General features: G+C 41.1%; 2 protein-coding genes across 2 annotated transcripts; one reads left to right on the top strand and one right to left on the bottom strand.

The window, feature by feature from the left end:
* Positions 1–4,152: 4,152 nt before the first annotated feature.
* Positions 4,153–13,145, bottom strand: lrit3b (leucine-rich repeat, immunoglobulin-like and transmembrane domains 3b). The gene is made up of 6 exons (XM_076106955.1): positions 10,593–13,145; positions 8,104–8,478; positions 7,915–8,000; positions 6,192–6,485; positions 6,037–6,096; positions 4,153–5,351 (listed from the first exon to the last, which is right to left on the bottom strand). Exons 1-6 carry the CDS (start codon positions 10,700–10,702, stop codon positions 5,056–5,058), a joined length of 1,221 nt encoding a protein of 406 aa, XP_075963070.1. The 5' UTR covers positions 10,703–13,145; the 3' UTR covers positions 4,153–5,055.
* fam241a (family with sequence similarity 241 member A) lies at positions 11,745–17,352 on the top strand. Its single transcript, XM_076106957.1, has 2 exons — positions 11,745–11,988; positions 16,300–17,352. The coding sequence occupies exons 1-2, from the start codon at positions 11,842–11,844 to the stop codon at positions 16,579–16,581; spliced, it is 429 nt and encodes a 142-aa protein (XP_075963072.1). The 5' UTR covers positions 11,745–11,841; the 3' UTR covers positions 16,582–17,352.
* Positions 17,353–18,216: the final 864 nt, after the last annotated feature.

The raw sequence follows: 18,216 nt of genomic DNA, 5'->3' as shown, positions 1-18,216 counted from the left end.
AAACATCTACAATCTGCCTGTAAATGAAGAGCTAAAGTTCAACTTTGTGTGTGTGTGTTGTGCTTCATGTTGCACAACACACACATGTTGCTCTCTCTGTGTACGCATGTAAATAGAAGATGAAGTCAGTGCCTGCAACCAACATTTTATTGTGTGGGTTTGCTGTGAATCCCTGACAGAGTGATTTAAATTTCCAAGTAAGTTGTTTGTAGAGTAATCTGTCCTGCTGACAGTGGGGACCCCAATAGGACCGCACTTCCTATTGTGTTTGCTCTTTGGGCAACATAATAGCGATTGCAACAGAGTGACGTGTGAACAGAGAAGCAAAACACAGTAGTAGGATTAACTGTAGAAATGTTCTTTTTTTGTTCTTGTTTCATTAGCAACAGAGCCTGAGGATGATGATGATGATAATGGTCATGTAGGTGGTCAGTTGTCTGTCCAACAAGTCGGCTCAACACTGCTTCAACACTTGACACAGCGGTGACTGGAAGACCCTTTCACCTCTCTTGCACAAACCACGTCCAACTTCAACCTCAACCTTCATTTTGATCTCAACTACACGTCTGTAAAGTGTCCTGACAAGCTCTGTCCACAGGCAGGAACTTAAACACCTGGCTGACTCGCACTCAGTGTCTCTGTTACGGCTGGTAATTATGATATTCATGTTTGTTCATTCGAGAAAGGTGACAGTCTCCTCGTCGCTTTACACAGAGATGTGATGTTTTTGTCCCTCGGGTAGAAGCTTGAGTGGAGGTTTTGTCTGTCCGATCAGGTTGTTTATGGACAAACTGAAAATGCACATACACAGAGAAAAGCGTAATGTGAGATGATGAAATATAGAACCCAGAAATGTTGGTGGTTTGAGGAATCGATTTATGACTCTGAAGCTTCCTCATATGCCAAAACACTTTACATTTATAAAACTACTGTATGAGGAAGGATTTCACAACATGGATTAAAAAAAATATCTCAGCAGCACCATTGTATCCTCCATCTCAACAATCATTATTCTTTATTTATTTACCAGGGACAGTGCACGTTAATCAACATTTCAGTTTCCACCTCAATGTGCCAGACTTAGCAAGGGAGCAAATTTTGTCTGTAGTCCCCCTGCAGGTTATTACAATTTAGTTGCCTAATATTATCAGTATTCAATAGCAAACATTACAGTACAACACTGTACAGCACAATACAATACTATACAATATAATAAAATACATGAATACATTACAAAGAGAGCAGATTTCTAAAAACAATGAGTATGTATTCATTCATGTGCAAAATCCCTATCAATATTAATGTATGTATGTACAATATAAATACTCTGTGCAATATAAACACTTTATATTTCCTACCTCACATGTGCAATAATTGTATATAGTATTTGTAGATTATATTGTATGTTTAGCATTTGTTTTTTTTACGGTTTACTTGTTTTTTTATACCATTAGAAGTAGTATGAATACTCGTGATTTTAGGTTTGGTTTGCTTTAAGCAATCTCTTTAGTTTTTGTTTAAAGGTTAGGTAATTATATTATTGTCCCCTGTGGAGTGGTGGGCTGGTACAAACCGGCAAAAATCGTGGTCACGGCATATGATTCGTACTATTGTCACACTCATCACCTTTCAGTGACATCTGCTAACCTGTATGAAAGCATCTGCATTCATTATGTTTCTCCACTCATTTATTCAGGCTTTTCCTGTAATTTGTCTTTTTTTTTTAATAATCGAATTGGCTGGTGGTCAATGACATTCATGCTGTCCCTTCTGATTTTAAGGAGTCCTTGATCTGTCCTTGAGTGCCACCCTCAGGACACACTTTTCATGTTGAAAAAAAGGGAAATACTAAAGTCAGATTAAGGCTTTAAAAATAGCAATTGTCAATATGATGTTGGTTCTCTCCAACGGTTGAATCTTGCAGCCACCAGGGGGCGATACTAAATATCTAGTGGTTTCTACAGGAGTTTACGGGTCAATGTGATCCCGGCAAAGCAGCTTAATATGCAACCATTCTGACCCTAAGCTTCTTCCTCATGTTGTATCTTTATGGTATTTTTTACAAGAGAGATAAGATACTCAGAAATGTTATGGCTCCTTCATCCTTGACCTTCACGAGACATCTACATGAGAGACAATCAACTCTCACATTAAGACACAAAAGAAAAGCAAGAAAGGGTTCTTTAAAGGCAGGGGTGTGCTTATACGTGTCATAAATTACATGTAGTCGTTGTGCAAGGTATACTATAAAACCTGAACATATATAGGGATGCATCAATAGCGTTAAGATAATAATAGAAGGCCTTGACTCCTTGAATATTAGATTCCTCTGTATCTTACATAAGTAGACAAACACAGGACAGACATATGAGTGGTAAGGTTTTAGTGCTCACTTGCTGCTTGGTGAAAATGGTCACCATGTCAATGTGACCAATTTGTGACACTTCTCTCAAGGAAGTGTCACGGGACATAATGAGGACTCAAATGCAGACAGTCAGAGTAGTGAACAAAAGGGTTTTAATAACTCACGAAACAAAAACAGGTAATCCAAGGACGAGACAAGGGGGGAAATCCGGCAGGACAAGGCAGGGCATAAACAGGGCAGGCAGGCAGGCAGACAGACTGGGAAACCGGAAGAGCAAAACAGGCAGGTAGGTAGGAAACAAAACAATGATCTGGCAGTGAGTGAGTGAAAGACAGGGGTTTAAATAGTGACTAGAACAGGTGAGGAGAGTTGTGCTGATGAGGGAGAGTGTGACTGGCAGGTGCACTGAATGAACTGATTAGGGACAGGTGAAGGAAGTGAGGAGCTACAGAAAACCACACACAAAACACCCAAGGCAAAGCCTGATTGTGACAGGAAGGGCAGCTTGTTCACATTGAGCATTGAGTATAAATCTTGGCTATAATCCAAAAAAGTTCCATATAGAAAAAACGAATTATTCATAAAACTGGTTGACAACTTTGATACTTACACAAAAGACTGTATATCTGACCTCTATTCAACCAAAGTACTTGCATCATACCGACAGTGACGATCTAGCCAGTACAGTACTGTTACATTTGGATACATTCATTTCGCTACTTTTATTTATTTATTATTTTATGCATTCATGATTCGTTAAGAGGCAAGTGATGAGCTCTTCCCCTCCAGCGCTGACACAGGCGCTGTGGAGGTCACAGCAGGAGAGTGTGAACGGCCCCTAACGTTACTGTTACAGCTTTCAAATAGCGCTGGCAGGAGCTGATATTTAGAAGAATTAACAACACACTGTGTAGCGGGCATAGACTTTTGATACAATTAGACTTCTCTTTGCAACCAGGAGTCGCCCTCTGCTGGCCATTAGTAATAATACAGGTGTAAGGCACTTCTGCATTGGCTTCACCATTCATTTCATCAACCATGTGGTACTCTGTGTAAACCCAACTGAACATACGTAAATGCTATTTGCTGACACACACATACCAGTGGCCACCTGTTTGAGCTCTAAGATTTGGATGGGGGTGAATCCTTACAAATAGGATTTAAGCTGGCGGATTCAGGTGTAAACCGTGATGGAGAAATGTGAAACAACACCTGGCATGTAAATACCTATGGCCTACCAGCACCATTACACAGTGAAGGGCATATAAACACTCCCACAGTAAACTAAAATAATATATTTGCAACCTAACACTACTAATTTCACCATATACAAAATATAAATGAGTGTTTTCCTAATACAAAAGAAAGAAAATGCACAATCAGCTGAAGAATTACCAAATACAAGCGAACTTAACAAAGAACCCTCAACCCACTCCCCTCTCTTTTCCTTGACGACTTGGTTTAACCTAACAAGGTCATTGACATCAGCTGGAGTCCTGCAGCTGCATTCTCAGGCGTGTGCTCCATGAAAACACACCCAGAAGAAGACCTCAAGGAGAGTGTGTTTAGTCGGAGTTCCTTAAAATAACCTCCCTACATGTGCATATGTGTGTTTTTTCGTCTTAGTAAGGCTGGAGCTTTCCAGTTCCCTCACAGTGAAATTCAAATGTGGTTCATTTATGGGTGAATGTAGAGCAAGTCTTGAACACCTGGAGCTCTTTCTCTAATGCATTGTTGGCCAAAAGCTTTACATGAAAAACACACTTTTGTATTAAATATTTATTTTTTGGTTACATTTATTTAAGATTTTCTGTATATATTTATTTCTTACATGTTATATGTATGTATGTAGAGTATGAACAGTATAGCTGCCATAAGGCCCAGTGACATATTGTATCTGCTGGTTTCACCTACTGGTCATGTTCCATTCAGATGGGAACTCATGAATTGTAGAAGGAAATGGAAAAACTTTCTGGCTCGAGTAGTGGGTATAATGGTGGGAAGCAGTAACAGGGGTAAAAGTCAAATTACATGAGGGGCCAGGTTGCTCTCTTCTTACAACGTTCACCATGTGGCACTGTGCGCTTCTGCAAGCGCGATACAAGGCTGACATGAAGTGTTTTTGGTTCTGAGATTTGTAGAAACATACAATGCTAACATATTTTCTGGGACCTGGGTTAAAGATAAATGACTCAAATAAAAAACAAAGGGGGCTTTATCCTGCGGGTTGGATCTGACCCTAGGCTGGTAATTTCAGACCTCTGCTGTAAACCCAAACTCCAGGTTTCAAAACATCCTTTTAGAAAACTATAGACATCACAGACATCCTGTGTCACATTTTATTCTTACAAACAAGTTAAATTTACAGGATACCTCATCAACAAATTGATGCATTATTGTGCAGTGCAGAATGACCCAAAAAAGGAGCACTAAAACTAGTAGTTCACAAACGATTAAGCTTTATTTTCTATACTTTGTTGAAGTCAACCAAGTGACGGATCCAGACCAACTGCAGTGTATCTCATCCAAGTGTCTCTGTCAATAGAGCAGTTGTAGAGTTGTCTGGGGGCTCAGGTGAAGACTTGACATATCTCGGGGTCTTCGCATCTGTTAAGTTCATTTTGCGCCTTTTAATGTACTTGTCTATGGAGAATACTTTTGGCGAAAGACTGGGAGCCGTCTGGGTCTTGTTAATGGAAGGTGGGGTAATGTTTTGTAATCTGATTGTCCTTCACTGAGGGGGCATTGGTAGGAGTCTGATTCGGCTTCCTGTATTTTGATGATGATTTGGGTGGAGTCTTTTGGGACTTCTTTTTTGGAAGACGGGATAGTCTCGAGACTCCCACCACCCTCAGTTTGATGGGGGCTTCAGATATCCCTGCCATGTTCCGTGCCTGGCAGCGATATTCGCCAGCATCCTCATATGACAACCCATTCAAGATGATTATCGACCAGCGAACGCCCACTCGAGGAGATTGCTGCATAACTGGAACATGAAAAACGTTCAATCTTAGCTCTCAGTACACTTTACCAGTCTTTTCCCTCTAAGTACAGCTTAGAGATTTACACAGACCTAGCTAAATCCAAGTGGTAGTCCCAATTGGAGCCCTGAACTCAACCCAAGACCCGAAGAAACAGTTTTGCTCTCAAGCGGGCATAGTGCATCTACTCAATGGCGGTTCTAAGGTAGGGTAAGGGTGTTGGGTAGCCAGTACTCCATAATATTGGACCCCCTCTGGCCCTTCTAACTGTTGCTAATATTTCCGTACATTTTTTACTCCACATTCATCCCCAAAGAGAGATTGTAGATATCACAAACGATTCTCAGCTGAAAGAATATTTTCAAAGTGGGTCCACTATTGGAAAAAATGTTTGAGAGCCAAAGCCTTAGACGTAAAACAAATAATTTCAGCAGTATTGCCTGTGTCGGGAAAGGAGTATGAGTTTTGTTTTCTCCTGCAACAACTTCCCATCAGCTGTAAATTGTGTTTAGTTGCATCCAGTTTTCACAGTAGAGCTTGTGTACGAAAAGGACACCTGAGATGTATGCAACAATTGTGTGGTTTAATATTACTGGTTTTGATTTATAGTCTAACCCATAGAGCACCATGGCCCACCCTGGATGGAAGATAGTATAAATATAAATCTTACAAGAAACAAGGACCACTTACAACTCTCCAAATTCCTAGGTAGCTGGTCAGAGTTCTCAGGGATATCTTGTTTGCAACAATCTGCAAAGAAAAACCAAATCACAACATGACATGACATGATATTCAGATCTAAGTCACACCACTTCATCAGCTGAGAGTGACCCCGGATAGCTCACCAGTGTTGGCCGAGGTTTTGATCCAGGTCAGGGTCGGTGTTGGGTAGCCGGTGGCGTCACAGCGGAGGATGACGTTGCTGCCCAGTGGAGAGACGACCCTGGTGGCCGCAGGCTGGACTGAAGGCCTCATACAGCGGGACAGCTCGGTCTGGGTCAGCAGCATCCCTGACTGACCCGGAGACCCGCGACATATCAGCAGCTGGTCCATGAGGACGACAGGACTCCCCAGGGACGTGGACAAGGACATCACCGTGGAGATCTGGCAGTCACACAACCAGGGGTTGTCATGGAGACCTGCATGGATATTCAGGAGAAATTTACTTATTTACAGAATTGTCATGTTTGTGTCATAAATTGGATGGAAAACATTGTTTTAATGGCAGGTTTTAATTTTTTCCATATTGTTTAGTCGTGGTGTTCTTTGACATTTGTGGTGGGAAAGAGGTTTCACCTTGTTTTTTATCCGTTGATTATTAATATGTAGAGTTTATTTCTACTACTTGGAGGGATTTGGCTCGCAGAAGATAGGAGCTTAATGTGATCTTATTCCTTCTCATAAAACTTTCCGCTTGGGAAGATCTTTTTGCGTAGTATCTTGACGCAGAGGGTTCACGCGTGGCATTTAGGCAACAAAACCACACTTGGTAAGGGTTAGAAAAAACATCATGCTTTTGCTTAAAATAAGTACGCTTGTTAAGAACTTAAGCTACGGACATAGTGAGGTAGCAACATGAGACATAATGAACACGAACACCGGTCCCCTGAGTAAAAGTCCTGTGTTTGTTTGACTACAGACGTCAGGGCACTGATCATGAACCATCATAGACCCCTGGAGATAGTTCAATCAATAGAGTATGTGAGTTAACTGTCATCACTGCCGCTGTATACAATCACACTGTACAATAACATAAGTGATTTGGTAGTAAAATAGTAACTAGAGTTTTCTCTAATAACTGGAAGTGTCAAACAAACAAACACAGGACTTTCACCCAAGAGGCCGCTGTTTGTGTCCCGTGTGAAAACAAGTCAACATTGAGTTATTGTGCTTACGTTTTTTATACGTAACTTCCGTACTTTACTAATACCAGTTGCATAGCTAAAAAAACTCCAAACCAAGATCTTTCCCGAAACCTAACCAAGTACTTGTGTTGCTATAGAAGGTTACCTAGAGCGCCATAGCTTAAAGCGTAGAGCCACTGACCAAGAAGCGCTATTTGAGGAGTTGGGAGTGAAAATGTGTTTGGTGAAACACAACACCATTTGATGGTACCTATTAGCCAACGCTTCTTATAGTGTATTATAATGGAGGGAAAAACACTCTTGTCTTGTAGAAGAAGTAATTTCCATCCATGTCCAGTTTGAACTGCATATTAATGGTGTTGTCACCTGCACACCATCTCGTATGCTTGACTTGCCGAGTCAAAAACCTGAACTCTCCTCACCTACGAAGCCCTAAATGGTTTGGCACCATCATATCTTAAGGAGCTCACAATACCCTATTACCCCACTCTGCCATCCCAGAATGCAGGTAAGCTAACCTTAGCTAACCTTAGCTAACATGGATAGGTAAACCTATTATCTCTATTAGCAACTCTTCAACATAATTCACAGAGAGAAATTGACACACTGGCGTCTTCATGTCTTTGCTGATGTAAATCAAGTGTAGCTGCTTCAGACAGCATTAAAATATAATGTATCTCTATTGCTCCAAAACATAATGTACCCAAAATTCTTCTTTGTACTGATTCTTCCTGTTGTCCTGGTAGAGGAAACCAAAGGTCCAGCAGCTCAACAGGTAATATAGTCAGCCTGAGGAGAGGAGAGAAAAGTTGAACATACTTATTAAATTCTACCGACAGCTCTGTATCTCTCTACATCATAGGCTCCACGGCTCCATGGTGTCTGGACACACCTGTTGCTGGACAGGTCGAGGTAGGTGATGTTGGGTAGAAAAAGAGCTGCGTGGGCAGGAAGGCTTGACAGTCGGTTGTTGTGGAGACCCAGCGTCTGGAGGCGGGGCATGTCCCTGAGCCCCTCCCAGGGGAAGGATGTCAGGAGGTTTCCATCCAGGCGCAACTCGCGCAGGGCCTTCAGGTTGACAAAGCTGCTGGTGTGGATGGTTTTGATGGAGTTGTAGGTCAGCCACAGGAAACGCAGCTCCGACAGGTTGTAAAAGGCTGCCCGGGGCACCCTGGAGATCGGGGTCTTTTCTAGACGCAGTTTGACCGTATCAGCTGGGACGTTTATGGGAACAGCTGAGATTCCTGGGTCACTGCACTGCACCGACCTGCGAGGTGAAACACAAACCTGTAAGTTTGGACAGATAAATACAAAGACGTGTTTTCTGAGTGCACTCCTTCACACTATTTGATTATGTTCTTGCTTTGTATTCTGTGAAGATGACACAAATTATGCTCACACACCATTTTGCTAGTCTGATGCTTTTTATTAGCTACTTATGATAGATTCATTATAACTACTATGAGGATGTTTTATATTAAACAAACACAGATCTGTGTTTGTCACTTTTCTGACCAAAGTGTGTGCATGTATGTGAGGCCTTACAAACATGATTAATGCATTTCCTACCTGAAAATACATTTTCTCCAAAAAACCTTTGATTGATTTTAAAAAACTGCATTTTTCTACATTTGCTCCTAATCATATTCCTCCTTTTATATTGAGCCAGGAGTGTGTGGTAAGAACTCCAGCTGTGGGTTGGACTCTGTCTGGACTCTTTATTTTTAAAGCAGGAAACCGTATCAAAAAGTAAAAGTTACCCTTTTTTAATTAATTGTGTGATTTCTTTTTTTGAATTGAACAATGTTTTAATTGATTATAATAAAATGCTGTAATAGTATAATTATTCCAGTGGCTCTCTCTGGGCTCCATACTTTTAAACCACATCACTATTTTCAGAATCAGAGGACTTCTTTGCATAAAACTCATGCATGTGTTTGTTATGAGCAGGCTTCCAAACAACACAATCTACAACTCAGCACGAGTTCTGACCAGGACAAAAACATCCGACCGTATAACTCCAGCCCTCTGAAACCTTTATTGGTTACCTGTTGTTTTACAGATTACAATTCAAAATCCTCTTCTTGGTGAACAGAGCTTTGGCTGGTCTGGCTCCACAGTAGGCCTCTCAGGCACGCTGGGAGTTTGTAGCAGATCTCTCCAAACACACGGTGGAAAACTCCTCAGTGTGTCCAGAGCACTTTCTAAGTCCGCTGAGATGGCTTTCAGTATTTATGCACCTAACCAATGGAACAGTCTACCTGCTGAACTTAGACTTGCTCAAACACTGTGTTCTGTTCAAACCAACCTAAAAACTTGACTTTTCACTTGAGTATTTTCTTAGATTGGACACACCACATTTGTACAGAATGCTTGTATAAATGTGTGAACATGTATTTCTATCTGTATGTTTGGATGGACTCTGTATATTCGTAATTTTTTGCTGTTTTATTTAGTTTTTATGTAAAACACTGAACTGCTTTTGTATGATATGGTGCTATACAAAGGTAATCAAATTGAAATTACTGCCGTCAGTTGTTCCCTCTAGTAAAAACTTTGTATGTGTTCTTTACACGACATTCAGAGCATTAATACAGCATCAAATAACAACTATCTATGGAAAGATATAGAGGAGTAATGTCTACCTGAGCAGAGAGTGAAGTCACTCTCCCCCTGTGTGTTGTTATCCGAGCTTCTCTGCTGTACTTAGTGGGTACGGCCGTGCACTGCTCTCATAGCCATGTTGAGAGCTGCGTGGAGGCAATCCCTCAATCAGAGATTTGCTCTGAATTCCGTATACAGCTCCTTTAACTAAAAAATGTAGATAATTAATTTATATTTATGGGATTTGCATGTATATGTCAATTATTGAAAAGTATGGAAAGTTAATAATTAATCATTTATTTATTACATTATTAATAGAAATGTACGTCTTTATTATTAAATGATTACAATGAAATTGAGAACTATTTTCTTATTCTTTGATGAACAAATTAATCTATTTTTTTAATTGCTCGATAACATTTTACATTGACAGAATGATACAAGGTTTTGTTAACCTCTACTAAATTTGGTTGTAACAACATTACTGCCACCCTCTATTATGTTATTCAATATCCAAACAATGTAAACTAATGTTATACACCTTTCTTTTGCAATATGGGATACCATTCAGTGACTAAATATTTACTTATAGCCAAATGTGTCCTATCACCAAATATAACAAGTGTTGGATTTGCATTACTGTTTTGGTTTCTTAGAGCTTCAATATTTCAATTATTAAAATACAATGCACGGTAATGAGTTGTGTTTTGGCATAAAATAAATAACTTGCACACACATAAATACACAGAGATGAGAATGAAATCAGGCTCACTCGACCTGAGCGCTGCTATTCCACTCTCCCCGTACGTGCAGGCACACGGAGCTGGACAGGACTGGACCGCCAACAGATGGGACTGCAAGATGTGAACCAGGACCAGCAGATACATCCTTCATCAGTCAAACCATATACCCAGACAGGCACTTTGTAACTCCATATTCCCAGTCCTCTCCAGTCTGAGGTTTGTGTCCACCGTGCAGAGTGAAACTGAATCCCAGATTAGCTGGGATTACACTATTTACAAGCGGAGTGTAATCCCACGCCTCACTGTCAGAAGAACAAATCACAACATCAGGTCAAGCCCAAGCCTTTTTTTGGGCCTTGAGGACAATTTGATCCCACTATGCACCCTTCAGAATGTTTCCTAATGAGCATTATACTTGAGCATTCATCATCATTTTATTTATTTATTTAAGTAAAAGTACTGAGGTGTTATGAGCTAAACGTGCTAAAAGTACATATTATGCAAAAAAATGACCCTTTCAGTGTAACAGTATTTTATATATCAATCATTTGTTATTACTGCATTCATCTGTAAAGACAATGTTTTAGTTTCAAAAAAGAACCTTAGTATCCTGTAGTTAAATTGACCACATGCTAAATAGTGGCATTCTCATACATGCCACGTGATCATATTGGTATGTTGAGGGTGCTGAGCCTCGGTTCCTTAACCCTTTCCCCTAAGGCCCCTCCCAAGCATCAACGCTGCTTCTTAGGACATCCCTGCCAACACCATCACTTATTTTATTATTTATTGTTAATACGGCGGAGTGGCATGCTCCGTTGTGACATTTTAATGGACTACCTGCCAGTGGAAGAACAATTCATTTAAAGCACACGTTTTACATTAAAAAGACAGATACAACTGATTGACAGAGAGCTGTAACTCTTTTACCCAAAATAAATGGTAAACATTACAACCAGAAGAGACCTGACTTGGACTTGCAAAAATTGACTTGTGAGCATATCTGCTGTATGTCTCCTACTTCATGGAGACGGATGTACATCATTCAAACAAGTGTCACGTCAGTGCAAGTACTGCTGGAAGTGTTACTACTAGCCTGTAGGTGGCGCGTGCTGACACGTACAGAACTGCTGGCGCTGCGGCTCTGCGATTGGATGGTGTTGAGCTCTCGCGGATGTATCGGGAACGCGCGGCGCGTCGCTCAGGGGCGGACATTGGGACTGCGTGCTATCAATCACTCTACTCGCATGTTTTAAAGTTACCGTCAGTGGACCAGCTGTAAAATGTCCACTGTTACGCAGCCCGCTAACGACCAGTGTGCTTTTCGTCGACGTGAATTTGAAGAGCTGCCGGCAGAAACCCAGAGATGGCACGCTCCTCAACTCGACCACGGTGCGAGACAGACCGCACTACACTACCAGCGACACCGGGTAAAGCAGAAGTACACAAGCTAGCTGCAGCACATTCATTAGACTGTCAAGCTAACCGTGACGAGCCGACACGGGATATCCACGGACCAATGCTCGGGAGGGGCTTCGCGTTGTTAGAGATAAGCTCAGTAAGGTTCAGTGTCAGTCATAACTTAGTACGACTTCAGTTAAGACAGTTTTCAGTTCAGTGTCCTATAACAAGCCCAAAATGACACCAGCGCGCGAGCTATACCTCCAATTCAAAAGAATTTTCGATGTTCCTTTTCAAAGGCAAGCGATACATAACTGAAAGCACGTGACTGATACATATTACGAACGAGAACAGGATCAAAAAACAAGTCTGGATTTAGCGGATATGAGCGCCATAAACAGCAGTTTATACACAGCGGAGGGGGGGTTGTTGTCTCTTTAACCACGTTCTACCAAGTGTCTATGTATTCATATATGTGTCGACTTTTAAATTCAACGCTTTTTAGTTTGGCTTCTTTTCCTCATCGCAAGAGAGAATATCACGTGACAGGTCAATTTTATATCTTGTAATAATGAGTCAGTTTAACAACGTTTAACGTTAGTCTATATTATTACAATGTATGATCAAGTTGAGTCTGTTCACCAGGTAGTGATATTGGCTTTAACTAGAGTTACTACTATATATGTTATCATCATGCCCACAATGTAAACACTATTGGAATCCAGACGGCTAATAGCAAACTACAGTGAGGTCGTGGTGCATTTTGGCCTATACTTGATTCAACACGACTTTTAGTTGAAACTGGCCCGAGCACTAGCTTGCCACTCCCTCAGGCTAACAATTGAAACCATATTTTTAACACACGCAATTGATTGATGTATCAATGTCCCTGTCTGTGGTGTTTGCCCGGTGTGAACTTATAATGAAGCCGCTAAGTTTTAGTTTATGGCCTGTCATGTCTTCTTTTGTCTGTTTGATTGTCTCTTTAAGCCCGTCCTGTGCTGCTCTCCAGAAGCTGTCTGTCTGTGGCTCATTCTGTTTGTGCTGATACCGTGAGCGGTTCAGAAAGTCAGCAGGTGGAGTGTGTGAGAGCGACTGCAGTGTGTTCCATTGCAGACACGATGGGATACGCTCTAGTTCAGTGAGGAGGTAAATCATGGCTCAGTGAATGGGATTACAGGCTGCATAGGAGGGCCAGTGATGGCACAGCTCAGAAGAGTCCATCGTCGTCAAGAAAGATAGGATGTGGGTGGTGAAAATAAAAGGATTCACTTCACAAGCTCTTTCTTGCTGCATCCATGAAAGGCCATTCCCATTTCACAGAGGCTTGATACAGTTCGTACGAGGACAGTGAGATAAGGTGATGATCAATCATTAACACGGCTCAGTTTATGCTCCATGCTCGATAACTTGAACCTAAATCTGAGTGTAGTGACGTCACTTCTTGTCAGTGCACGTCATGAGGAAACGGCCACACTGCTTTTCTTTTTACGATGCATTCTGGGAATTATCTAGGGAGATAATGCTTTAATGAGGAACTGTAATTACTGTTCTCTGACTTGTACCGTATTTTCCGCACTATAAAGCGCACCGGATTATAAGGCGCACCTTCAATGAATGGCCTATTTTAGAACTGTTTTTATATATAGGGCGCACCGGATTATAAGGCGCATAGAATAGAATAGCGTCGTAAGCGTGTCTCTTGAAAGGTGCCATTTTGGGGTCTTTATACACACAAGTGGTGTTGGACTAGGAGTAAGCACAGTACCGGTGTTTACCGCGGTGCGGCTTTGTAGTTTACCAGTCGTACTGAAACATTTTGACAGAGCGCCGTGTACAACCAGTATGGATCAACCAATTAACCAATTGATCCATATATAAGGCGCTCCGGATTACAAGGCGCACTGTCGTTTTTTGAGAAAATTAAAGGCTTTTAAGTGCGCCTTATAGTGCGGAAAATACGGTACTGTTACAGCTGGGAACTGTGTAACCTTTTTTTCCCGAAAGTTTTCCGTATCAAGATAGGAGAGGTCCTGATATTGTATCAAGAGATGATGAATGGTAACAGTGAGTTCGACAGCATGAGTTATTCGTGTTTGAGACAGTGTGGGGGGGCCAGATTTATTGAACTGTTTAATCAGGAATGTCCCTCTCCAGGTATTTTTGGTCCCCAATGCGAGCGGTTATTTTTGCAGATACCGAGATCAATCTTTCTGTTGATCTAAACCAGGGGTCCCCAACTGGCGGATCGCGGTCCGGAACCAGACGCAGTTGCATCCGGACCCAGGATCTCAAACCGATAGATAATTTTGAAATCTACATATTACAGAGCCAGTTTATACTTTACCGGCGCAACTTATTCAGCCGTTGCGGCACTTCTTCAGCGGTGCAGGAAACGCGCCGACCAATGCGTTGTAAATCACATCACGTGATGCAGCTCAGCCAATCAAATATGGGTATTCTGACAAGTTTCCTGATTCGAGTGAGATGAGATGTACGTGACACACGGGGGAGAGATGAGGAAAGAGAAAGAAGAGCAGGAATATTGCGCTGATCAGAGAAGTTATCTCACATGACGTTCTCCAAAAAGAGAAACGTGTTCAGAGAGAACAGAATTTATAAGCATTAATTCTTCCCACAGGAAGTTAGAACCAACATGTCTCATATGTCCAGAAACCGTAACTATTGATAAAAGCGGTAAATGAAGTTCACTACGAGACAAAGCACAACTCGTTTGAACAAATATACCCACTCACATCTGAAATGAAGACACAGAAAATAAACCTAAGAGCCCAAAATGATCAGAATCCTAACACGTTAGTTCACTGACCAACAATGATGTTAACAGAGAGGATAGAGCTGAAACAAGTGATTTAATAACCACAGATAAAGTCCATGCGCACTGATTTCTCTTTTTAGATGAGAAAAATATAATATTGTGGCTTTTTTATTGACATCACTTCACACCTGAATGAACTGAATTTAAAGCTGCAGGACAATTCAGTGAAATTAGTTTTTCTAAAATGAATTACTTTATTTAAAGATGCACATTTTTCAAAAGCTTTCTGTTATGTCAGATATTCTTTGATCCGGCTCTTATTGTACTTGAAATGAGAAGAACATTTATTTATGTATTTTTATGTATTATTTATAATCCATCCAGTTAAATTTGAAAACTGAGAATAATAATTGTTAAAATATAATTGATGTGTACTTTCTTTATTTGATTTGACAGTTGTTGGCTACACAGAGACGTTACTACTACTAGACTTCTTGAATATATATATATATATATGCCACTAAATAGTGCAAGTTAGATATTATTGTAATGTTTCGGACCTTTGCCCGAGGAGATTTTCTCAATCTGGACCTTTTGGAATTTTAGTTGAAGACCCCTGATCTAAACAGTGATTAGTTATGTGTGGCACATGATTGCTTGGTGGGTTAGGGTCATCTGTGTAAAAGAGGTGGGATCCAGGTACATGCTGAGCGAGACATTCTGCAATGCAAAGAGAAAAAAACTCCAAACTGTAATGTTAAAACTAAAATAGCTCAAACCCCGCTGGACCTTTCTGTACCGACAGCGTTGTTACCGATTGGCTGACACACTGATGTAAAAAGTATATTGGCCTCGCTCAAATTTTTTGTTATGTTTACAGTCGTATCAAAGCAGAAGAAATAAGTAGATACACATGTCATGGAAAGTCATTTATATTTACTGGTAAAAATGCGTATAATCCTGGTATAAGAAATAAATCATTCATACTAGTGGTGTAACAGATTGTTGTTGATCCTGACGACCCCCCCCCCCCCCCTCACAGTTCAGCACACGTGTGAACCGTGGATTAATGACACAGTGTGAAATCAAGTTTTACTGACACCAATGTTCAGTGAAATATGTGATCAGGACATCATTGATGCTTTCTGTTCACTGATGTCTGATAATGTGACATTGTTTTAAAGTGACTGGAGGAGAGCTGGTGAAGTGTCTAATGGACAATGAACCAATGCTGCGTTCAGATCTCATCTGTTGAACATGGAGACTAGACGCATGAATCACCCGTTAGTCCTGTCACACCTTCGATTCTTCACCTTGGGCTGCAAGAAATTATAACGGGCAGATGAAACTATTGATTAATTGTGAAAATAATCAGCAAATTAATCAATTATGAAAATAATGATAGATTGTTTGTGTCTCACATGTCCCATGAATAGGCCTGCTTTTACTTTGTCCTGTGTGCTACTCCATGGGGGGGGGGGGGGGATATATTAAACCCCTAAATAATGAGCAGTGTGTGGGAGTGTCCATGAGTAACCCGTCCTGAATCTTGTCTCCACAGGTGGATGGCAGCCGGACCCGTGATCCCACCACCACATGGCCCCACGTGGACGACCCCACCACCAGAGAGCCTCGGCTGGACGACTGCGAGCGGATGGGCACTCTGTTCGGGATGCTCAACAAGTGCCTGCGGGGGATGGGCTTCAGCCAGATGTACTTTGGGGACAAGATTGTGGAACCGGTAGTGATTGTGTTCTTCTGGCTGCTGCTCTGGTTCCTGGGCATCCAGGCCCTGGGGCTGGTGGGGACTCTGTGCATCATCATCATCTACATCCAGAAGTGAAGAGAGCGGGCCATCCGAGCGGAGCCTGCTGGTTTGCTTTGTTTGACGCTTAACATATGCAGGATGTCATGCTAACGGCTGTTTGGATTGGAATCTGCAGTGGGTCTGTGCTTTTAGGGGGGGCAGCTGTGGAGGGCTGTGCTCTGTAGTGATGCTGGGGAGCAGGTTTCTAGACTGGTTAGAAGCGTGTTCAGTCTTGAGTAAATCCAAAGCTGGGTCCTTTCTTCAGGGTTGTCTGGGCGCTGCCGTCTGACTTCATGGTATTGATGAGCAGATCTAAAGGAATGAGAGGCTGCAGAGTGATCCCAGCTCTCAGGGAACCTCTCTGTGTTCACACGCTGAGAGACCTTCGCCAACATGTGGCGTGCATACGAATAGTAATATGACTCCAATAATCAATCATAACAAACGGTGTCGGAATCTAAAGCTGAGTGTTCTTGTGAAAGCTTTTTGCTGTAAAATGTTTACTTTGTAATAGATTACTGATGATGACTAGTGGAGCAACGGATCATGAAAGTCACGGTTCAGATCGGATCAAATTTCAGATCAGCACAAAAGAAAAAGGGGAGCAGATCCCTGAACATGTTTTTTTGCCGTCGATACTAATTGCAGATCATTGATGATCCATATTGTTGTTTAAAATCATTTCAACTGATCTGAAGTCTGTAAACCATCAAAAAGTCTAAATGTCTACTTTGTTTTAGTCATATATAGTGTTTTTTCATAAAGGATTAGGAAATAAAAGATTGTATTTTCATTGATTAAAACAAACTTGTCATTAGTAGTTTAATGATGTATTATAATCTGTTCATAGCTAATGTAAACAGCTCATAATTCATCTCTAATATCTATTTATGTTGTGAAAACGTCTCCTTCAAACTGCATTTATTCAAGTTTATCATCAACACTACATTTTACAGATCACATGTGAACACATGACAACGTTATAATCTACCTTCACCCAGTACTCATTTAACCGAACAGAGCCTGAACGCATCATAATGTAACTGAAGTGAAGCTTTGTTCTCCTGTCAATTTAAACACCTTTTGTTTTTTACAGTGACTAAAAAAGCTTAACTGATGTCCTGATCACATATTTTATAGGGGTGGGAATCACCAGAGATCCCGCGATACGATATTATCACGATACTTAGGATACGATATTATCACGATACTGCGATATTATCACGATACTGCGATATTCTGAGTATTGCGATAACATAGGCCTATATTGCGATTTATTACTTTTTTCAACTTCAAATTATGTCCCCAAAGGAAAACTGTGTCAACATGTTTTATCTAATAAGATAAAGTTTTCAGTCTGTTCATCTCACTTCAATAATTTTTATTGCAGCAAAATAGGATTGTCAAGCAGACAGACTGACCAACAATGTCATAAATGTTGCATGAACCTGACAAACTGAATGTATTAACATAGTTCAACTTAACTAAATGCAAACGTGTGGACTCCGTATATGAACTATAACTTATGTAAGTAGGATATAAGAGTTGTATAACTCTCCGCGAATCGCCACCTTAACGTGGTGGAGGAGTTTCAGTGGCTCAGTGATCCTGGGAGCTATGTTGTCCGGGGCATTAGCCCTGGTAGGGTCTCCCAAGGCAAACAGGTCTCAG

The sequence above is a fragment of the Anarhichas minor genome, unplaced genomic scaffold (genome assembly GCF_050575085.1).
Source record: "Anarhichas minor isolate MPS153535 unplaced genomic scaffold, ASM5057508v1 ptg000037l, whole genome shotgun sequence".
NCBI lineage: Eukaryota > Metazoa > Chordata > Actinopteri > Perciformes > Anarhichadidae > Anarhichas > Anarhichas minor.
The sequence above is the reverse complement of the archived record's forward strand: the minus strand, read 5'-3'. Positions and strand labels throughout refer to the sequence as shown.